This window comes from Nicotiana attenuata, chromosome 2 (genome assembly GCF_001879085.1).
Source record: "Nicotiana attenuata strain UT chromosome 2, NIATTr2, whole genome shotgun sequence".
Taxonomy (NCBI): Eukaryota; Viridiplantae; Streptophyta; class Magnoliopsida; order Solanales; family Solanaceae; genus Nicotiana; species Nicotiana attenuata.
The window spans coordinates 49,962,008-49,979,392 of NC_031990.1; the positions used below are offsets into that span (position 1 = coordinate 49,962,008).

The 17,385-nt window shown below is 36.2% G+C and overlaps 1 protein-coding gene and 1 non-coding gene across 3 annotated transcripts; both read left to right on the forward strand.

The window, feature by feature from the left end:
• LOC109209515 (putative E3 ubiquitin-protein ligase RF298) lies at positions 7,073 to 11,114 on the forward strand. 2 transcript variants are annotated; one of them, XM_019372800.1, is made up of 4 exons: positions 7,073 to 7,181; positions 7,481 to 7,521; positions 8,003 to 10,035; positions 10,363 to 11,114. In XM_019372800.1, the coding sequence occupies exons 3-4, from the start codon at positions 8,080 to 8,082 to the stop codon at positions 10,849 to 10,851; spliced, it is 2,445 nt and encodes an 814-aa protein (XP_019228345.1). In that variant the 5' UTR covers positions 7,073 to 7,181; positions 7,481 to 7,521; positions 8,003 to 8,079; the 3' UTR covers positions 10,852 to 11,114. The 2 variants fall into 2 exon arrangements, with proteins under 2 accessions (XP_019228345.1, XP_019228352.1); XM_019372807.1 differs by having other exon boundaries at positions 7,484 to 7,521.
• Positions 12,823 to 12,904, forward strand: TRNAS-UGA. Its single transcript has one exon. It is a non-coding gene; the product is annotated as a tRNA-Ser (tRNA).

A 17,385-nucleotide genomic window follows, 5' to 3' on the forward strand; every position in this document is an offset into this window, starting at 1 on the left:
TTTCCTCTACTCCAAAGAAATCCAAGATAGATCTTTCTGGCTCTCTAGAATCCGACCTGAATTTCTGGGATTCTCCAAACAAGGATTTCTTCATTGCCTTGCAAGACAAGCCCATTGCTCATGGAAGGGTAGTCGACCTTGACGACATGGAAGCCCTAAATTGTAAGGTAAAAAATCTCTTTGCTCATCAAGGGTGGTCTAAGTTCCTCTCTATTACTCCGCCTAAGGTCTATGAACCCCTGGTAAAGATGTTTTATGCTAATCTTCGCTCTAGTAAACCTGATAGGTTAGAATCCTTAGTGTTAGGTAAGCGCATTGTTCTTGATTGTGCCTTGTTTGATTCACTCTTTCAGTGTAAATGTTCTGGGTTTCCTATGCTTTTCAAAAATACCTGGCCCGATGATTTTGAAATTTCCTTTGATCAAGCTAAACGGTGTATTGCTGAGTGTCCCTCTGAATCCCTTCCCAACCAGTTAGGCCCCAGTGATGTTAGTTTTGAAACTCGAGTCCCGGCTCACATTGTAGCAACTACTCTGCTTCCCCGCACTGGTTCCTTTTCCATCTTCTCTCAAAGAGACACTTTCTTAGTATACTGCCTTGTGACCAAACTCAAAGTCAAGTTATCCTCCTGGGTCATTAATTTCATGATTGAAAGTGCAGAAGATCCCACCAGTCTACCCTATGGCATGGCCATCACTCACATCCTGGAAGCTCACCAAATTTCCTTGTCCGATTATCCCTTAACACTGTTTCAAAATCTTACATTTCTAGAGCCTTTGCAAGTATGGGATATATGAGTGTGAAGGGGTCCTTGGTTAAGAAGCACGAAGGTGATGTAAAGCATGCTCCTATAGATTCCAAACCTAAACCCTCTGCCTCTCATCCCAGATCTGGTGATCCTGATCTTGGTGAGAAACTTCGTGCCATTGACATTCAACTCTCTGAAATCAAAAATCTCCTCACAGCCACTCAGTCAACTGTTGGTGACATTCATGCCATCTCCAAAGAAACAGGGTCTAATGTGTCCAAGATAAGAGTTGTCGTTCTCAGAGTAAAGGAGAATGCTGTCAAGGCTTTCAGGGAGATTCATCACAAGTTGGATGGCATGAGCATCTCAGCCAATGCTAGCTTTGAACAACTAAAGGAGGCCATCTGCAACACTCTTACCTATTTTCTGCATCGTTAGTGTGGTTGCTTAAAGACAATTTTTTTGTGCTGTTTTTGGGCCGTTAACTCAGCCATTGGACAATTTCTGTTTTTGTTTTGTTTTGGTTGTTTCTGTTTGGACTATAACTCTGCTGCATAATGCTATATATTCTGTTTTAGTTCGTGGTTTGTTCTGTCTATTCCCTCTTTGCTGATGCCAAAAAGGGGGAGAAGAGTATATGTATCTGTATACAGGTATAGTCGACTGTACGCTAGCATCCTCTACGGCAGGAGTCGACTACAACATCTATAACCATGGACTAGTCAACTACATGAACTGAGGGGGAGTACTATGAACCTGTCAACCGCATACATTGAGGGGGAGTAAAACACAGGGAAGTCAACTGTTGTTTATATATATATATATTATTTTGTCATCATCAAAAAGGGGAAGATTGTTAGTTCAGATCTGATTTTAATGATGCAAATAATATATCTGTGCAGGGTATCATGGATAACCATTCAAAGATGGAAGGAATCAATTAGAGAGGATCAAGGAATCAAGGAGTTACTACGAGATTGAAGAAATCAATCAGGAAGCTTAAGGAAAGAAATCAATCAGCAAAGATCACGAAATCAATGGACAACTACGATGGAAAGAATCAAGCAAGCCTAAACTTAAGGCATCAATCAAGTCCATCACATTCAATCCGGAAGATTGAAGCAGACAAGAAGCATCGAAGATTCTGTAAGAAGATTAATCAAGCTGCTATGTTCGAAGGACCAACAATCAAGGAGTAAAACCGCGTCATCAAGACCTGTAGAAGGAAAGCCATCAATGCCCTCTCATCAAGGAAGAGCAACGGCAAGTAACCTTATTCTTGGAAAGAATCAATTTCTTTCCAAGGATCAAATCTCTTGGGTTGTCAAATCTCTTCAGCAAACGACCTTCACCAAAGTATTTATACTCAACATCAAGCCTTAGACAAATATACTTTGATCGAACCAAACACCCTCTCTTTGTTCTACTGCAAACAAATATTGTAGCTCTCTAAGACCTGCTGTGTAACAAGTTAGAGAAGAAAGAGAGAACAACACTGGTGAGGCATTGTATCAAAAGAGACGAGTGATATAGGAACTGAGCTATCACAACATTTCTATTGTACTCGAAGAAACGCATTTACTAAAGAGAACTCCCTTGCAACCCAAGGGGACTGGACTAGGATTTACATTGAATCCGAACCAGTATAAAAATTCCGGTGTCTTTAATTCCTGCATTTACTTTCTGCATCTTGTATTCTGCTATTACAACTGTTAGTTTGTTACATCTAGTCGACTAATTGAAAATCCAGTCAACTAACAGAGATTAAGTTTAAAAATATATAATTCACCCCCCCCCTCCTCTTGTACTTTCAGTCGAGATAAAATCAACATGAAAAATTTATACAGTTAAAAAAGTTAACAATATTAGAGTCGAAATTTTTCTGCTAATGTGAAGTATACATAAAGATTATTGTACATTGTGCAACAATACCAATAATAAGTTATATTTTAATTTGACACTATCTTCACGGTTTAGTTAAAATGATCAATAATCAATTAAGACTAATAAGATTTTACAATTTGGGTGTACATAGTCTTCGTCTGATTTAATATGCCAAATATTTGCGAACTATATTTCGCTACCCTTAATTCTAACTGATTAATAATATTCAAGTGAGTAAAATAAAAGTAAAGTGTTTGTGAGATTCAATTTGATTTCGTGAACATGTGGATAAGACAAATGCCATTTGAATAGTCAAATAAGATTTTCTTTTGACAATATTTTTTGAATTTTCTTTTAAAATATTTTGGATTGTTTAGCTATTGTAACTTATAGCATTTTTATGTTGCCTTTAAATATATATGTTAATTTAGTTTAAAAAATTTATGTTAGAACTCATACAGAAAAATTAGTCAGTTTAACCTTGTACTTTAAACTATGTCACATAAAGTAGAATAGAGGAGATAGTATAAAATATGAATAGCTTTCCCTATCGAGAAAGTCTTGCCATTAAATTTCTTAATTTGGCATGTTTAGACCAGAGCGCCTCAATGATGATTTAGTCATCGTAGTCCGGAGAGAAAATCTAGTAAGAAGGGAAAGTGGTCAATTATAGTACTTCTCTGGTCCTTTGGCAAGTTTGCATATACTGTTCCATTGCTTTGCAATTTGCTCGTACTCGCACCGCCTCTTGAGGTCATCGGTGCAGCTACTTCTTTAGCTCCAACGTTCGTCATCAGTGTCAATTGTTGAAGTAATTTAGTCGTTATGGAAGTTGTTTTGATTAGGCTTTTAGTCAATTGTTGAAATATTTTAGACGTGATTTTAATTAGCGTTTTAAGATGAAACAATTTTGTATATACTTTCACGTACTTTTATGCCTTCTTAAAATTTTCATAACTTTTATATGATTTTACCTTATGTTAATATTTATTTTTATTATGAATCATCATGCTATACTCGCGGGGAAGGAAAAACGAGCAGTTTATGCTTTAGTAGCTACCGATTCACTAGCTCTAGCATTCACAGGTTTTCAAGGAATGGATTATTATCAAGCACCCTTCACTATTTCAGATATTATTTATGGTCCTACCTTTTTCATAGCAACTGGCCAGCACTAGAGTGGGATAAATAAACCTTGCTTTAGTTGAAGCCTCCTCATGTCCACGACTGGTTGAGGTCACGGCAATGCCCTCTTGGTCACTTGCTTGTTAAGCGAACCACTAATGACGAAGTGCCCCATACCCGCACTAAGGGGTAAGGTATGGAAGCAGTCTGATTATTTCTACTTGAGTTGACTTAAGTCTTTCTCTCCTTGTACAATCTTGGCTCCACCTGTTATCTCCTTCTATGATATGCTGTTGTCGTCGCCATATTCCAAATGTCACTTAGTCATCTTTGCCTCGCTGCGGGTCAACACCTTCGAAATGTTAAAGTTAAAAAATAAAAATTAAAGATTCATAGGACTTATGCCACGCGCCTCGAGGCTTACGCCTAATCCCATATCAGGCAAAACCACCTCGCTTTATGCCCCTGCTTTTTAAAACACTGCACATAATTATACGCCAAAAAGTTCAAATGGATATCGTACAGATTTATCTCCTGCTACTCAATATATTGTTATAATAATGATGTGTGCTAGTCGAGATCAAATCAACATGAAAAATTCATACAGTTAAAAAAGTTAACGATATTAGAGTCGAAATTTTTCTGCTAATGTGAAGTATACATAAAGATTATTGTACATTGTGCAACAATACCAATAACAAGTTATATTTTACTTTGACACTATCTTCATGGTTTAGTTAAAATGATCAATAATCAATTAAGACTAATAAGATTTTACAAATTGGATGTGCATAATCTTCGTCTCATTTAATATGCCAAATATTTGCGGACTATATTTCGCTACCCTTAATTCTAAGTGATTAATAATATTCAAGTGAGTAAAATAAAAGTAAAGTGTTTGTGAGATTCAATTTGATTTCGTGAACTTGCGGATAAGACAAATGCCATTTGAAGAGTCAAATAAGATTTTCTTTTGACAATATTTTTTGAATTTTCTTTTAAAATATTTTGGATTGTTTAGCTATTGTAACTTATAGCATTTTTACGTTGCCTTTAAATATATATGTTAATTTAGTTTAAAAAATTTATGTTAGAATTCATACAAAAAAATTAGCCAGTTTAACCCTCGTACTTTAAACTACGTCACATAAAGTAGAACAGAAGAGATAGTATAAAATGTGAATAGCTTTCCCTATCGAGAAAGTCTTGCCATTAAATTTCTTAATTTGGCATGTTTAGACCATAGCGCCTCAATGATGATTTAGTCATCGTAGTCCGGAGAGAAAATCTAGTAAGAAGGGAAAGGGGTCATACAAGCAAAAACAAGCGCGACAAAGACAAGTGTCTTAGTCATTTTATCATCATTTTATATAACTTAGATTTGATCGCCGTTTTAATTTATTATTGCAAGTTCTTCCCATTTGATATGTTTAGGCCAGGGCACCTTGACGATGATGTAGTCACAACAATCCTCAGATGGGGATCTGGTAAGATCGGAAAGGATCCAACAAGAGATACCAAGCACGACAAAGATAAGTATCTTTATTACTCCACCATTTTATATAACCTAGATTTGATCGCCATTTATATTATTACAGAGAATAAAATTCTTCCCAATCAGGCATGTCTAGACCGAGACGCCTCAACAATGATGTAGTTGCAGCAGTCTTCATAGGATATCTTGGTAAGATAGGGGCCAAGCAAGCAATGCTAAGCGTGACAAAGATAAGTATCTATTTGAATTCCTCACAATTTCATATAACCTAGATTTGATCACCATTTATATTTATTATTGCTAAAGTAGTTCTTCCCAATCTGGAAATTTATAGACTTAGGTGCTTCGATGATAATGCAGTCGCAATAGTCTTTTAATGGAAAATCTGCTAAGATCAAGAAGGGGCCAAACAAGCGATGCCAAAAACGAAAAACATAATTATTTTCTTCAATTCTGCACCATTCTATATAACCTAGATTTGATCGCTATCTATACTCATTCCTAAAGTAAATTTTTTCCCATCTTGCTACAACTTTTCCTTTTCTTTAGTTTTACACGCACTTCGAAAAACGTGACTATACTGCAATGTTTAGGCAAAGAAATTGACTATTTTATTTAAAAAAAGTTTAGTAACTTTAGCGCAATAATTTTTTTTTTATATAAAGACGAGAACAAATAAAATAAAGTGAAGCTTTGGGTTGCTGAAGTTTCAACCTGTCTTAGAAATTGACTTCACGACTAATGAGTACATTAGGGAGGCACAGTGACATATATATTATATGAACTTATGTTTGTAATTAAAACTAAACATTTCAAATTCCTAACATATTTAAGTTGATCAACGACACCAGGACGATTGACTAAGCTGGACCATGGCAAACTCAACCAAAGTACAAGTATAAATTCCATAAAGTTACATTTCTTTAATCACTTCCTTAAGCAATGCTTACACTGATGTCAATCATAAATAGCTCAATTCCTATTGTGTAGATTTGTTAGGAAGATTAGTGCAACTCTTCACTTATTCACGCCAAAACACAAATTAGTATCCCTAATCTCAAACTTAATCCTTGCAATTTATCTATTTCCCCTTGTTCATGTATGTCTTACTATATTGCACTATTGATTGTTATGTCTAGTTGCTATATGTATTTTTTGGTTAACGAGAATATGTACTAGGCCTATGATCTTATTGATACTTATAAAAATATGTAACAACTGGAATAATATATTTTATCAATTTGTTTTTTATTTTAAACATAGGCTCAAAGTAAAGTTATTTGTTGGTCGAGATAAGTCGATGTAAGATATTTATAGAATTGATAATATCAGAGCAAAAATCATTGTGTTATTGAAAAATATGCATAAAACTATTGTAACATGTGGTACAACACCATTGACACATTATGTTTGTTTTGCCATTATCATCTTACTATATAATTATTCTAATTTGCAATATCCAAGTAAGACTAGTTAGATTCTATGAATTGGATCGTGTATTATCATTCTTTGACTTACAATCCCAAATATTTAAGAATTTCACATTGCCCACATGTATAGTTAGTGTTATTATTTTTCTTTATATGGTTAAATTATAACATAATATCCTTAAAAATGAAAAAGTTACTTAAATTGTACAGTTGAAAATTTAATCTTTAGATGAGTTTGAAATTAAATACTACACAATCCACAACAGAAAAATACATAATACACTGTACCAACTAACTCTGGTTATCATGAAGTAAGTGTTAGAACAAGGTTAACCCACGTTAGTCAGTGACTCCTATATAAAGAATCCAAACTTATTCAGTGTTGGCAGCAGAAGCAAAAAGAGTATTCAGAGCTCGTGCCAAATGTTGTGGCCATAGCTTGCAAAATGCAAGAAATGAAGTTCACGCCTTTGCAAATTTTGGCCTTTTATAACCTTTGGTGAGTGACCCTTTTGATTTTGGATTGAACTTTTGCTCTTTCTAGTTTCACTGTTGATATATGTATGTATCGAGAATCAATTTTTTCCTTTTTTTGGTAAGACTCCTTTTCCAGGTTTATTGATTATATTTTTGCCTTAGTTTATTTGGGTTTTTGAAGATTTTTCTCGATTGTTGTTTTTTTTTTTTGGCCAGAATTTGAGCTCGGATTTTGATTGATAAATTGTTACGTTTTTTTTTTTGGTGCAATTCTGATGCTTGATTTTCCCCCTTTGATTCATTTGAGTGATTTTGTTGCAGAAGATCAATTTGTTTGGCAGCTCATTTACTGTGACTCAGAGGTAATCTTCTTCTTTTTCATTTATTTCCATTTCCTTGATAATGTTGCTGGTTTATTATGCTTATTAGAGCTGTACCTTTTGTTGCATTTCTGTTTGGATAATTTTATGTTGATGTTATGTAGCTTATCAAGGAACGATGCATACTTGTTTTTTCCTTTGTTTTTGCAATTTCTGAGACTCTGCTGCTATGTTCCTTTGAGTAATTGAATTACAGCAGAATTTGCATTCCTCATTGAATATTAATTCTTTGGCTGCTTCACCCGAATGATAATGTTGCTGCTTTTATCCTGCTCACTACACTTGTTCTTGTTGATTTTCAGCCTGTCATTTTTGTTTTTGTTATTTAGCCTATCAAAGAAACATTGATATGTGTTTTTACCTTTGTTTGACAACTCCTTTTTTTCTCTGCTGCTATGTGTTATCTTAACTTTTAATCCGCACACACACACCGACATTATTACCTAATGGCGTCTTGCTGCAGGATTGGGAACCGCAGATAGACACTTGAATGATCAAATTGCAGTAGTATTTGTAAATCTCATAGACAACATAATCAAAATGGTTGATGATAACAGCACTGATGATGCCAATGAAAAGTCATTGGTGCTTTCGGACCAGGAAAAAGGAAGTAGGAACAAGAGGAAGTTCTTATCTGAGTTTCCTCCTAGTGATTCACCTGTCCTGTCTCTTACTGAGTTTCCAAGATATGAATTATTAGAGAAAAAACTGCAAAGCACTCTTAATCAGCTCAAGTCATTGGATGGTGGGTGTCAACAAGGAGTGGAAAGGTCTGCAGATGCAGATTGGGAAGAACCAATAACATGTCAACTCGAGGAACTTTTATCACAAAACTTGTCTGCTACTTTCCGGAGTGCAGTCAAGAGGATTGTTGAGTGTGGATACAGTGAGGAAATTGCTGAACGGGTTATATTGAGGAGTGGCCTCTATCATGGTACCAAAGATACCGTCTCAAATATTGTTGATGGTGCTTTGGCTTTACTGAGTAGGGAAAAGGATTTTGATACCTCTAGACATCTTGCATTTTCTGATTTACATGGGCTGGTAGAGTACACCATGCTGGAGATGATATGTGTGCTGAGGGAGGTTAAACCAGCTTTCACAGTTGCTGAAGCAATGTGGTGCCTCTTAATATGGGACTTGAACCTGGTACATGCATGTACAGTGGAAGGTGATATTCTTGATGCGTTATGCAGGCAAGAAAGTCCAGGCAACAGCTCGAAGACTGAGGCTTCTGAGACTACTCTGTCAAACCCGGATAAACTACAGTTGTCAAAACCTTCCATCCCCATTGCTCAATCCAAAGTTGCTGTTGCTAGTGCAGCCCCTCAAGAACCGACTTCTAAAAATTCACATGTTCGTCAAGCGGCAATAGGGAAAGGAAGTTCAGTAGCTCTTCCAGAAGCAGAGGCTAAATCCTTACCCACCAGCAGCAGGGGGCATAAGCAGAATCCCTCGAAAGCAGCAGTGTTAGAAGATAAGTCGGGAGCTGGTAGAAAGGGGTCATCCCTAAACTCCAAGAAGGATCTTCTTCGGCAAAAGACATTTCAGTTTGAGAAGAATTACAAAGGCCGTATGGGTAAGGGTTCCATTAAGGCAAAACTCTCTGCCTGGGGCAATATGGTTTTGGACAAGACACTCAACCCTCCGTCAGGTTCTTCTGGTGCAGCGACGAAGAGTTCTTCCTCTAAAGTAAATACTTCAGTTAAAAACAATAGTCCTATAGCAGAAGGAAGTTCTGATAGTCTATGCCCTTGTTCATCCACTGCACCTGCAACTGACGACTCTGGCGTGCAAGATACTATTATTCCATCGCCCGCTGTAAACAAAAAGGATCCTTCATCATTAGCTTTGGATCCTAAGTCTAGTGTAAAGGCCCCAGGCGGCAGCACAACTAGCTCTTCTGAGGTTCCAGATTATTATGCTGGTATCCCGTATGATGAGTCTCTGGGGAAATATGTCCCTCGAAATGAAAGAGATGCTACTATTTTGTTGCTAACTCCCCATATGAAAACACTGCAGAAAGAGCTCCAACGGTGGACTGATTGGGCAAATGAGAAGGTAATGCAGGCTGCTCGGAGGCTTGGCAAGGACCAGGCGGAGCTTAAAATGTTGAGGCAAGAGAAAGAAGATGCTGAAAGATCTCAAAAGGAAACACAAATGCTGGAGGAAACCACCACGAAGAGGCTTTCGGAGATGGAGCATGCATTGTCAAATGCTAGTGGCCAGATTGAGTTGGCTGGTTCTACTCTTCACAGGCTGGAGGGGGAGAATGCTGTGCTAAAGAAGGAGATGAACGCCGCCAAGCTCTTTTCCGCAGTGTCTGCTATAAACATGCATAAAGCTTTAGCAACAGAGCAGGAGACAGTGAAGAAGTATCAAGCAGGAGAGGTGGAGAAGCGCTCATTGCAGGAGGAACTCTCTATGCTCAAGCATGAAACATCTGATTTACAGCAGCGACAAGAGAAAGTCAACAAGCGCCTGGACCAGTTTGAGGTATTTCTATTCTGGGAAAGTTCTTTTGCTTAGTTGATCAAAGTTTTACTTTTTTCACAAATATAGTTAGTGTTTTTAAGGCCTACCTGTTGTACAACCGGTGGTAGATGTTTAGGCTGTCAGTAACTTGTTGTTATAGTTCAATTATAATGTCAGTTCTTTTCTACTTATAGCCTCCAGTAATAGTTGTTCCAGCATTCACTTTTGTAGTCCTGCTGATAATTCATAGTGCTATTTGATATTCCTTCTAGTATAAATGCTAGCACATTAAAGAAACTTGCAAGACTTTATTCTGTGATTTTCTCCTGAGAAAACAAAGAATTGCAGGTTCTATGGAAGCAGGAGGAAAGGCAGAAACAAAGGTTTGTACAGCAAGCTGATTCCTTGAAAGCTGAAAGAGAGCAACTCGGTGTTCAGGGAAAAGCAGCGGAGGATAATTTGAGAGAAAAGGCAGAGAGCAGCATGCAAAAGCTTAAAGAAAATATCCAAAAGCTTGAGAGTGAAATCTCTCAGTTGAAATTGCAGTCTGAAAGTTCAAAAATAGAGGCACTTAAAAGAGGCATTAATGTGGGGCTACCTCCTAATATCAGAAAGAGTTTAGCAGGCTATGAGGATAATTTTGGCTCTACAGTAAAGATGGAGAGGGAGTGTGTTATGTGTATGACTGAGGAGATGTCGGTGGTTTTTCTCCCTTGTGCACATCAAGTCCTTTGTGCAAAATGCAACATGCTTCATGAAAAGCAAGGAATGAATGACTGCCCTTCTTGTAGGACCCCAATTAAGATGCGGATTAATGCCCGCTTTGCTCATTCTTAACAGTTAGCAACGCGAAAACAGTGACAGGAAAAAGGAGCTGGTCGTTGGAGGAATGATGTTTCAGAGCCAAGACATTTTTCGTTTTTTAGTATGTCCTTTTTTGAGGCCTTTCTTTCATACCTTAACTGTAATATCAATAGGAAAATGCAAAAAAAGTATAGATATGTAGAAAGTAATGTGAAAAAGAGTTAGAAAGAGGGACTGGTTAATGAGCCTTGTAAATGCTTACTTTGAAGGTTTTATACAAAATGTTGTTCTCTCTGTTTTCTTCCCATTATTAGGTAATATACTACTTAGCAGGAGAACTTGTTTTTTAAGATTTTCCTCAAGCATTTTTGACAGCGGGTTGGTTACACCTTTTCAGTGATTAGATTTTGTTCAGCTTGAAAATCTTGATACAGATTATTGGAAACAAAATCAGACTCCCAAATATCCTACCTCAACACGCTTGTATCATTCGTAGAAGGTGATGGATTTCTGTAGAAATGACATACTTTAAGGGGCTGCTATTTAAATTAGGCAGTGCGTCCTGAATTTCAGTTTTTCAGACAAAAATATCATGAATATTATCCCGAAGTTGAGATTTTTAGTTTAAAATTGCAGGGCAAATTAAGTATTGGCTAATTTCTAAATAGCATCCGTGAGAATAACTATCTGTGCACTTGTACCTTACCTTGATTTCTCCTTAGCTGAATGGCCCAAGTTTATATCAATTGCACCTCAATATCAAACTAGTTGAGGTTAATTATATCAATCTTCATATAACTATTATTATTATTATTGTTGTTGTTGTTGCTGCACAAGAGGCTAGCACCCAAATTTTATGATTTCAAGCGTTTCCACTTACAAAACTTTCTTTTCTCAATTTGATAAGTAATTTGAATTTTAATGACCTGACTATATAATGGTTCTTTATTCTCAAGGTCCAAATTCGACACCTGCGTTTTAGAGCGGAGGGAACCCAATTATCCTACCACACCCCTCGGTAATACCTACAAAAACTTTCAAGTGCGGCAATTAATAATAGAGCTACACCATTTTGAGGGAGATGCATACAAGTCTCATTTGATAGCTGAAGAAAATAAATTATCCAAATCACTTGCGAATCAAAACTGCTGCATTTCTCTTAACTTAACATCAGTTCCCTAACATTTTTATGAAGCAAACAATGGCAACACTAGAGCATATGGCTAGTATAATTCGATCTTAACCGGTAATTTGCGACTACTATTCTTTAACTTCAATATTTCCTACCAGAGCTCTTTATTGTATAAAAACTGAGATAAAAAGTTTATGATTTTGATGTTGATGAACTTGAGGAAACAATGGATACAGAAATTGGTTGGAGACATAGAAGACCACCGTCCTTATTTCTCCCGTCAGTCGGTCACCATTGCATAATCCTGATCAACGTGTCTATATTGAAGTGATGAAGTGGAAAAGAGTTTTCGAAACAGCGCAAATATTCACTAAATTCATTCTCATAAACTGGTCCTTGTACATATAAAATAAACCTGAATAAGATCTATAATTAGCTCCATTTGCAACGGAGCACTTGGATGATCATATACTTGCAAAAAGACTTGCTAGGAGTAGCACGTTCTTTGATGTTATAGCCTTATAGGGACAAGATGAGATCGTCTTATTGAGAAATATTTTTTTTTGCCAGGAGTGCAACCAAACCTTCGGTTTGAGGGAATGAAATTCTTTTGTAAGCGCTTTTTCAATTATTTTCTACCGGGAGCGCTTTCCATTTTAATGCGCCTTATGCCAACACGGAGACTGAACACCGATAATTCAATCTTATGGTTCTTCATTATTTGCATATGACCATTTAGCCCTAGGTCATTTTGTCTGGACTTTTTATTATTTCTAGTCAATGGACGTGGTTATTGGCAAGAACTTACTGAATCCATTTAGGGACCACAAAAAAGGGGAACAAAAATATTACTTGGAGAAGCCAGACAAGAAGTCGATATGTCCGAGTGGTTAAGGAGACAGACTTGAAATCTGTTGGGCTTCGCCCGCGCAGGTTCGAACCCTGCTGTCGACGAAATCTTTTTTTACCGCTTGTCGTTTTTCTCTTGGTTTTGCTATTATTTGCAGTTTCTAACTTAATACATTTATGTGATAGGTCTATTTCTTCTTGCAATTGGGTTTAAACTTTTGGATGTGGCTCTTTTGTCCTTTCTTCATCTTTACTGATGCTTATATTGAAGCGTTGTAATTGGTCCTCATTTTCTTCAAACTCATCAAACCTAAGCTAGCTGGTTAGATATTGTGCTTCTCTGTGTTGTCATAATCACACGTTTTCTAGCTTTTTAAGTGTGAAATTATGACTATAATTTTGTGCAAGACAAAACAGAATAATGGAAGAAATCTACCGAAATTATTTGATACTATTAGTTAATGATGTGTTACCAAAAGTTGGACTCTATCAGAAGAGTTATGCTGGCTCTGGGGACCATCTTCTTTTGGGTACTTTTGCTTAGAATTTATAATATTAGGAGACCGCTGTCCTCACTTAACATGATCATTTATTAATTTAAGTACACAGTCTGCAAGGTCGAAATATCAGTTATGGTAATCATATAAAATTAATTACTTATTGCCACAGAAAATGCTACGTACTGCCTTGGTTTAATTTGGCTTGAAAACGAACCGCGTCCTAAGAAGCACATGATTTTTATTAATGGCATCAAGTTACAGATATTCTTCATCATACTTTTACACTAATATATTGAATTTCCTAAAAACAACTTTTAAGTATATTAGCGGAAAACAAGAACTTAAAATGATGGCGCCAAAGTTGTTCTAGTTAATCTGTTAGAGCTAGTAAGGAGAATGGAGTATCTTTAATATTGCATGTGACCAGGGCGGATCTAGAAGCCCGTCGGCCGAATTACTCAATAACTTTGCTCAAATAGTGTATGTGTTAAAAATATTTATTATCTATGCACAAGTATTGAATTTAGAACTCAATTATTAGCACTTAAAGTCGTCATTTTAACATTCAAAATCCATAAAGTTAAAATTCTGACTCCGCGCCTCTGCACGTGCTACTTGCCCCCCAAAAAAAGGCTTGTACTTGGATAATATTTCAACTTCTCCTAGTTGCAATAAATTAGAACTGTCTCTGCGCGATTACCTTTCTCCCCTTTTACTAATAAACAAATATCCATAGGCTCAAGATAAAAAGTAATTGAAGACCATCTCTTTTTGAAGTATATACTTTTCACAAAATAAATATGTTTAATTTGCGAACGGTATGTTATTTGAACGGTGAATGCAGTAATTAGACAGACATCCAAAGTTTGCACTTGCTACCAGAAAGTAATGTTGTCCGCTACTGTGTTAAAACACAAAATCAGAAAACTGTTAGAAGAATAAAAGAAACTGGAAAAACAGTAAAGAATAAGAAATATTCCGAGTCCACAATTTGCTTGTGTGTCCTTAAGGAATTTTAACCCCCTCACACGTTGCCAAGGTAATGGATTAAATCTTCCCAGGGCGAAACGGAATAAACCTTCCTGCAACAGTGGCTATACAAACTGCAGGATACCAACGAACTTAAAGAACGGAGCAAAATCACACTTACGAATTTGAGAGAGAGAGACTGCGAATTAGAATGCAGTATTTTCAGAAAGAAGGAAGTTCTGTAATGTTTTTGGTGTGTTAAAAACGAAGTCATGCCTCAGAATTTATAGGCAATTATTGGAAGATGTGTGATGTTTGTTCTGGAAAAGGTGCCTTTTCAAAAGTTTACGCGGCCTGTCGCAGTCCTACCGCGATCACGCCAGGACCGCGGCCAGAGTGGCCCTCTGAATCTGCAGCAGGGTTCTGACGCGGTCCTACCGCGGTTTACGCCAGGACCGCAGCCAGACTATCCTTCTGAATCTTCAGCAGTGATCTGGCATTTAATTAATTATTAAATAATTAATTAAATAAATTTTGTCCAAAAATAATCTTATCGATCGATCATTTGGCAAATCCAAATTCAAATCCAATCCTTCTGAATCCGGAGCCGGAGCCGGAGCCGAGCGAGCGACGACGACGGCGCGAGGGATCATTGTCTTCAACTCCTTTTAAGAGCTTTAAGAAGTGATTCTATATATAAGCACACAAATGTAGTTGTCCCTCACCAATAAGGGACAAAGTCCAAGTCAAAAGCTCACTTCATTCAAATTTTCATTTCCCTCCATTTTATTTCCCACCATTTCCAGTTCACACTCTTATACTTTAAAGCCCAATACATAAAGTCTTTCAAGCTTAATGCCTTTAAAGTCCAACAAGTAATAGAATGCAGTTATCGATAACCATTGACATAAAATTCTGAATTCGTCAGGTTTGATTATTTAGCTATGAAACCTCTCTATATACCACCCCAGCCTGATTAGAACTAGAGTGAGTATGTTTGGGATCAATGCCAGCAGAATATCCTAATCTGGCTTAGTAAACTCGCCCTCCAGTCCACTTTAAGTAATTTTTTCTGTGGTCCATAAGAAGGAATTAATTTCTTCTTTACAAAGTTGTCTTTGGAGTAAAGAGCTTAGGAGTAGTTTGTTGTATTTCAAATGAGCAAATTAAGATTAATATGGTCAATTTTATTGTTAATTAATGCTAAATGGTCAATTTTTTAATGTGTAAAAAGAGCCAAAAATCACTTAAAGTGAACCAGAAGGAATAACATATACTCCAAGAAAACTCAAAACCTTTTCTTAGGAAATCATTTATAATTGATTGAAACAATATAATATCCTCTCGAAAAAATACAAATTGGAGAAGATATTCACGAGGGTGACTATACGCAAAATACAAACATTTTTATATGAAGTTCAGACCCAATTTACAAAGTATTCCTTCCCTTTTATCTTATGTGAATGTATTTGACTTGTCACAATACTTAAAAAATAATTTTTTTTTGTATTTGTGATCTTAAACAAACCACGATATTTCAGGGGCTATAAAACCAAATTATTAAGAATAAAAAGAGAAGTTTAAATTAGGTTATTTCTGAATGTAGAAGGGAATAATAATAAATGCAATTATAACTTGGTAACCACTAATTTAAAATTCTTGATTCGTTATCTTTGTTTTAATATTTAGCTGTGAACCCTCTTGCTTCCAGCCCCAACATGATAGAATTAGAGGGAATATGTTTGGGGTCAATACCAGCAGAATATATTTATGGCCACCTCACTAATTAACATATAGAAAAAACCAAACCTTGTTAAGGTCATCATTTATGATTGAGATTCTCTAAAATGAAACATCCTTCAAAACATGAGCTGGAAAATCTTAGTTAGTTAGACCTTGTTTTCCTAGTAGCTCTTTAACTTAATGACTCCCTTTCTCTCTCTCTCACACACATATATAAAATTAATTAACACCAGTACTGTGTCCCATTTAATTAAATGTGATACTTGTGTTATTTTTAAGGGCAAACAAGAATTATTTGGCTTAGAATTAGATAGCTGTGATTAGGCTCCTTATTAAAGGGTGAAAGAGAATCTTAGATAAATGCCAAATAAAATAGAATAAAATTTCAGTAGAATAGTTAATTGAAAAGCCACAAGCAAACAAAGGAGGAAGCCGGATAAGAGCTGTCTTCTCAATTTTTCATAATCAGTGCCTTATCTAGGTGTAAATTAAATGCATATGGCAGCTTCATTCATATTGCAAAATCCAGCCCAAACATCATTTAATTATAAAGGTGGCAAAAAGAATATATACCCCACCTGCCTACGTGATATATAATATCAACGCTTTTCTCTTTCTCAATTCTTTGTTATTCTAATAAATATTGTAAAAGAGGTATAAAAAATGCCTTCAGTTTTGTTTTCCACTTATCGACTCTGGATGAAACAGTATAGTCTCGAGGGGAGCCTTGGCGTAATTGGTAAATTAAAGTTGCTAACATGTGACCAAGAGGTCATGGGTTCGAGCCATGAAAATGCCTCTTGCAGAAATGTAAGGTAAGGTTACGTACAATAGACCCTTGTGGTCCGTCACTTCTCCGAATCCCACGTATAACGGGAGTTTAAATTAGTGCACCGGGCTGGTGCCCTTTTTTCGACAATAATTATTTTTCATTCTTGAATCTTGTTCACAAGAGATTAGAAATTATTGAAGAAATGACAAGATCTCTCTTTTATTGAATTAATCGTATAAATATGAACGTTTTAGACGGTTCACTTTTGTCTAAATAGGATCTTTCAGCAGCGCATTTCTTTTCAAATGAGCTATCTGTTCAAGTAGTAATAGTACTCCCTCCGGTCCAAAATAAGTGATTTTTTTGAATGTTTTCACACAAATTAAGAAATCTACCTTTTAGCATTAATTAGCAATGGAATTGACCATATTAACCTTTACTATCTCACATAAACACTCCTAACACATATTCCAACACCATTTACTTCAAGGACAATGTAGGAAAAAAATAATTAATTCATTCTTGAAATCTGGAAAAATCACTTATTTTGGACCACAAGAAAAAGGCCAAAAAATCACTTATTTTGGACCGGAGGGAGTACT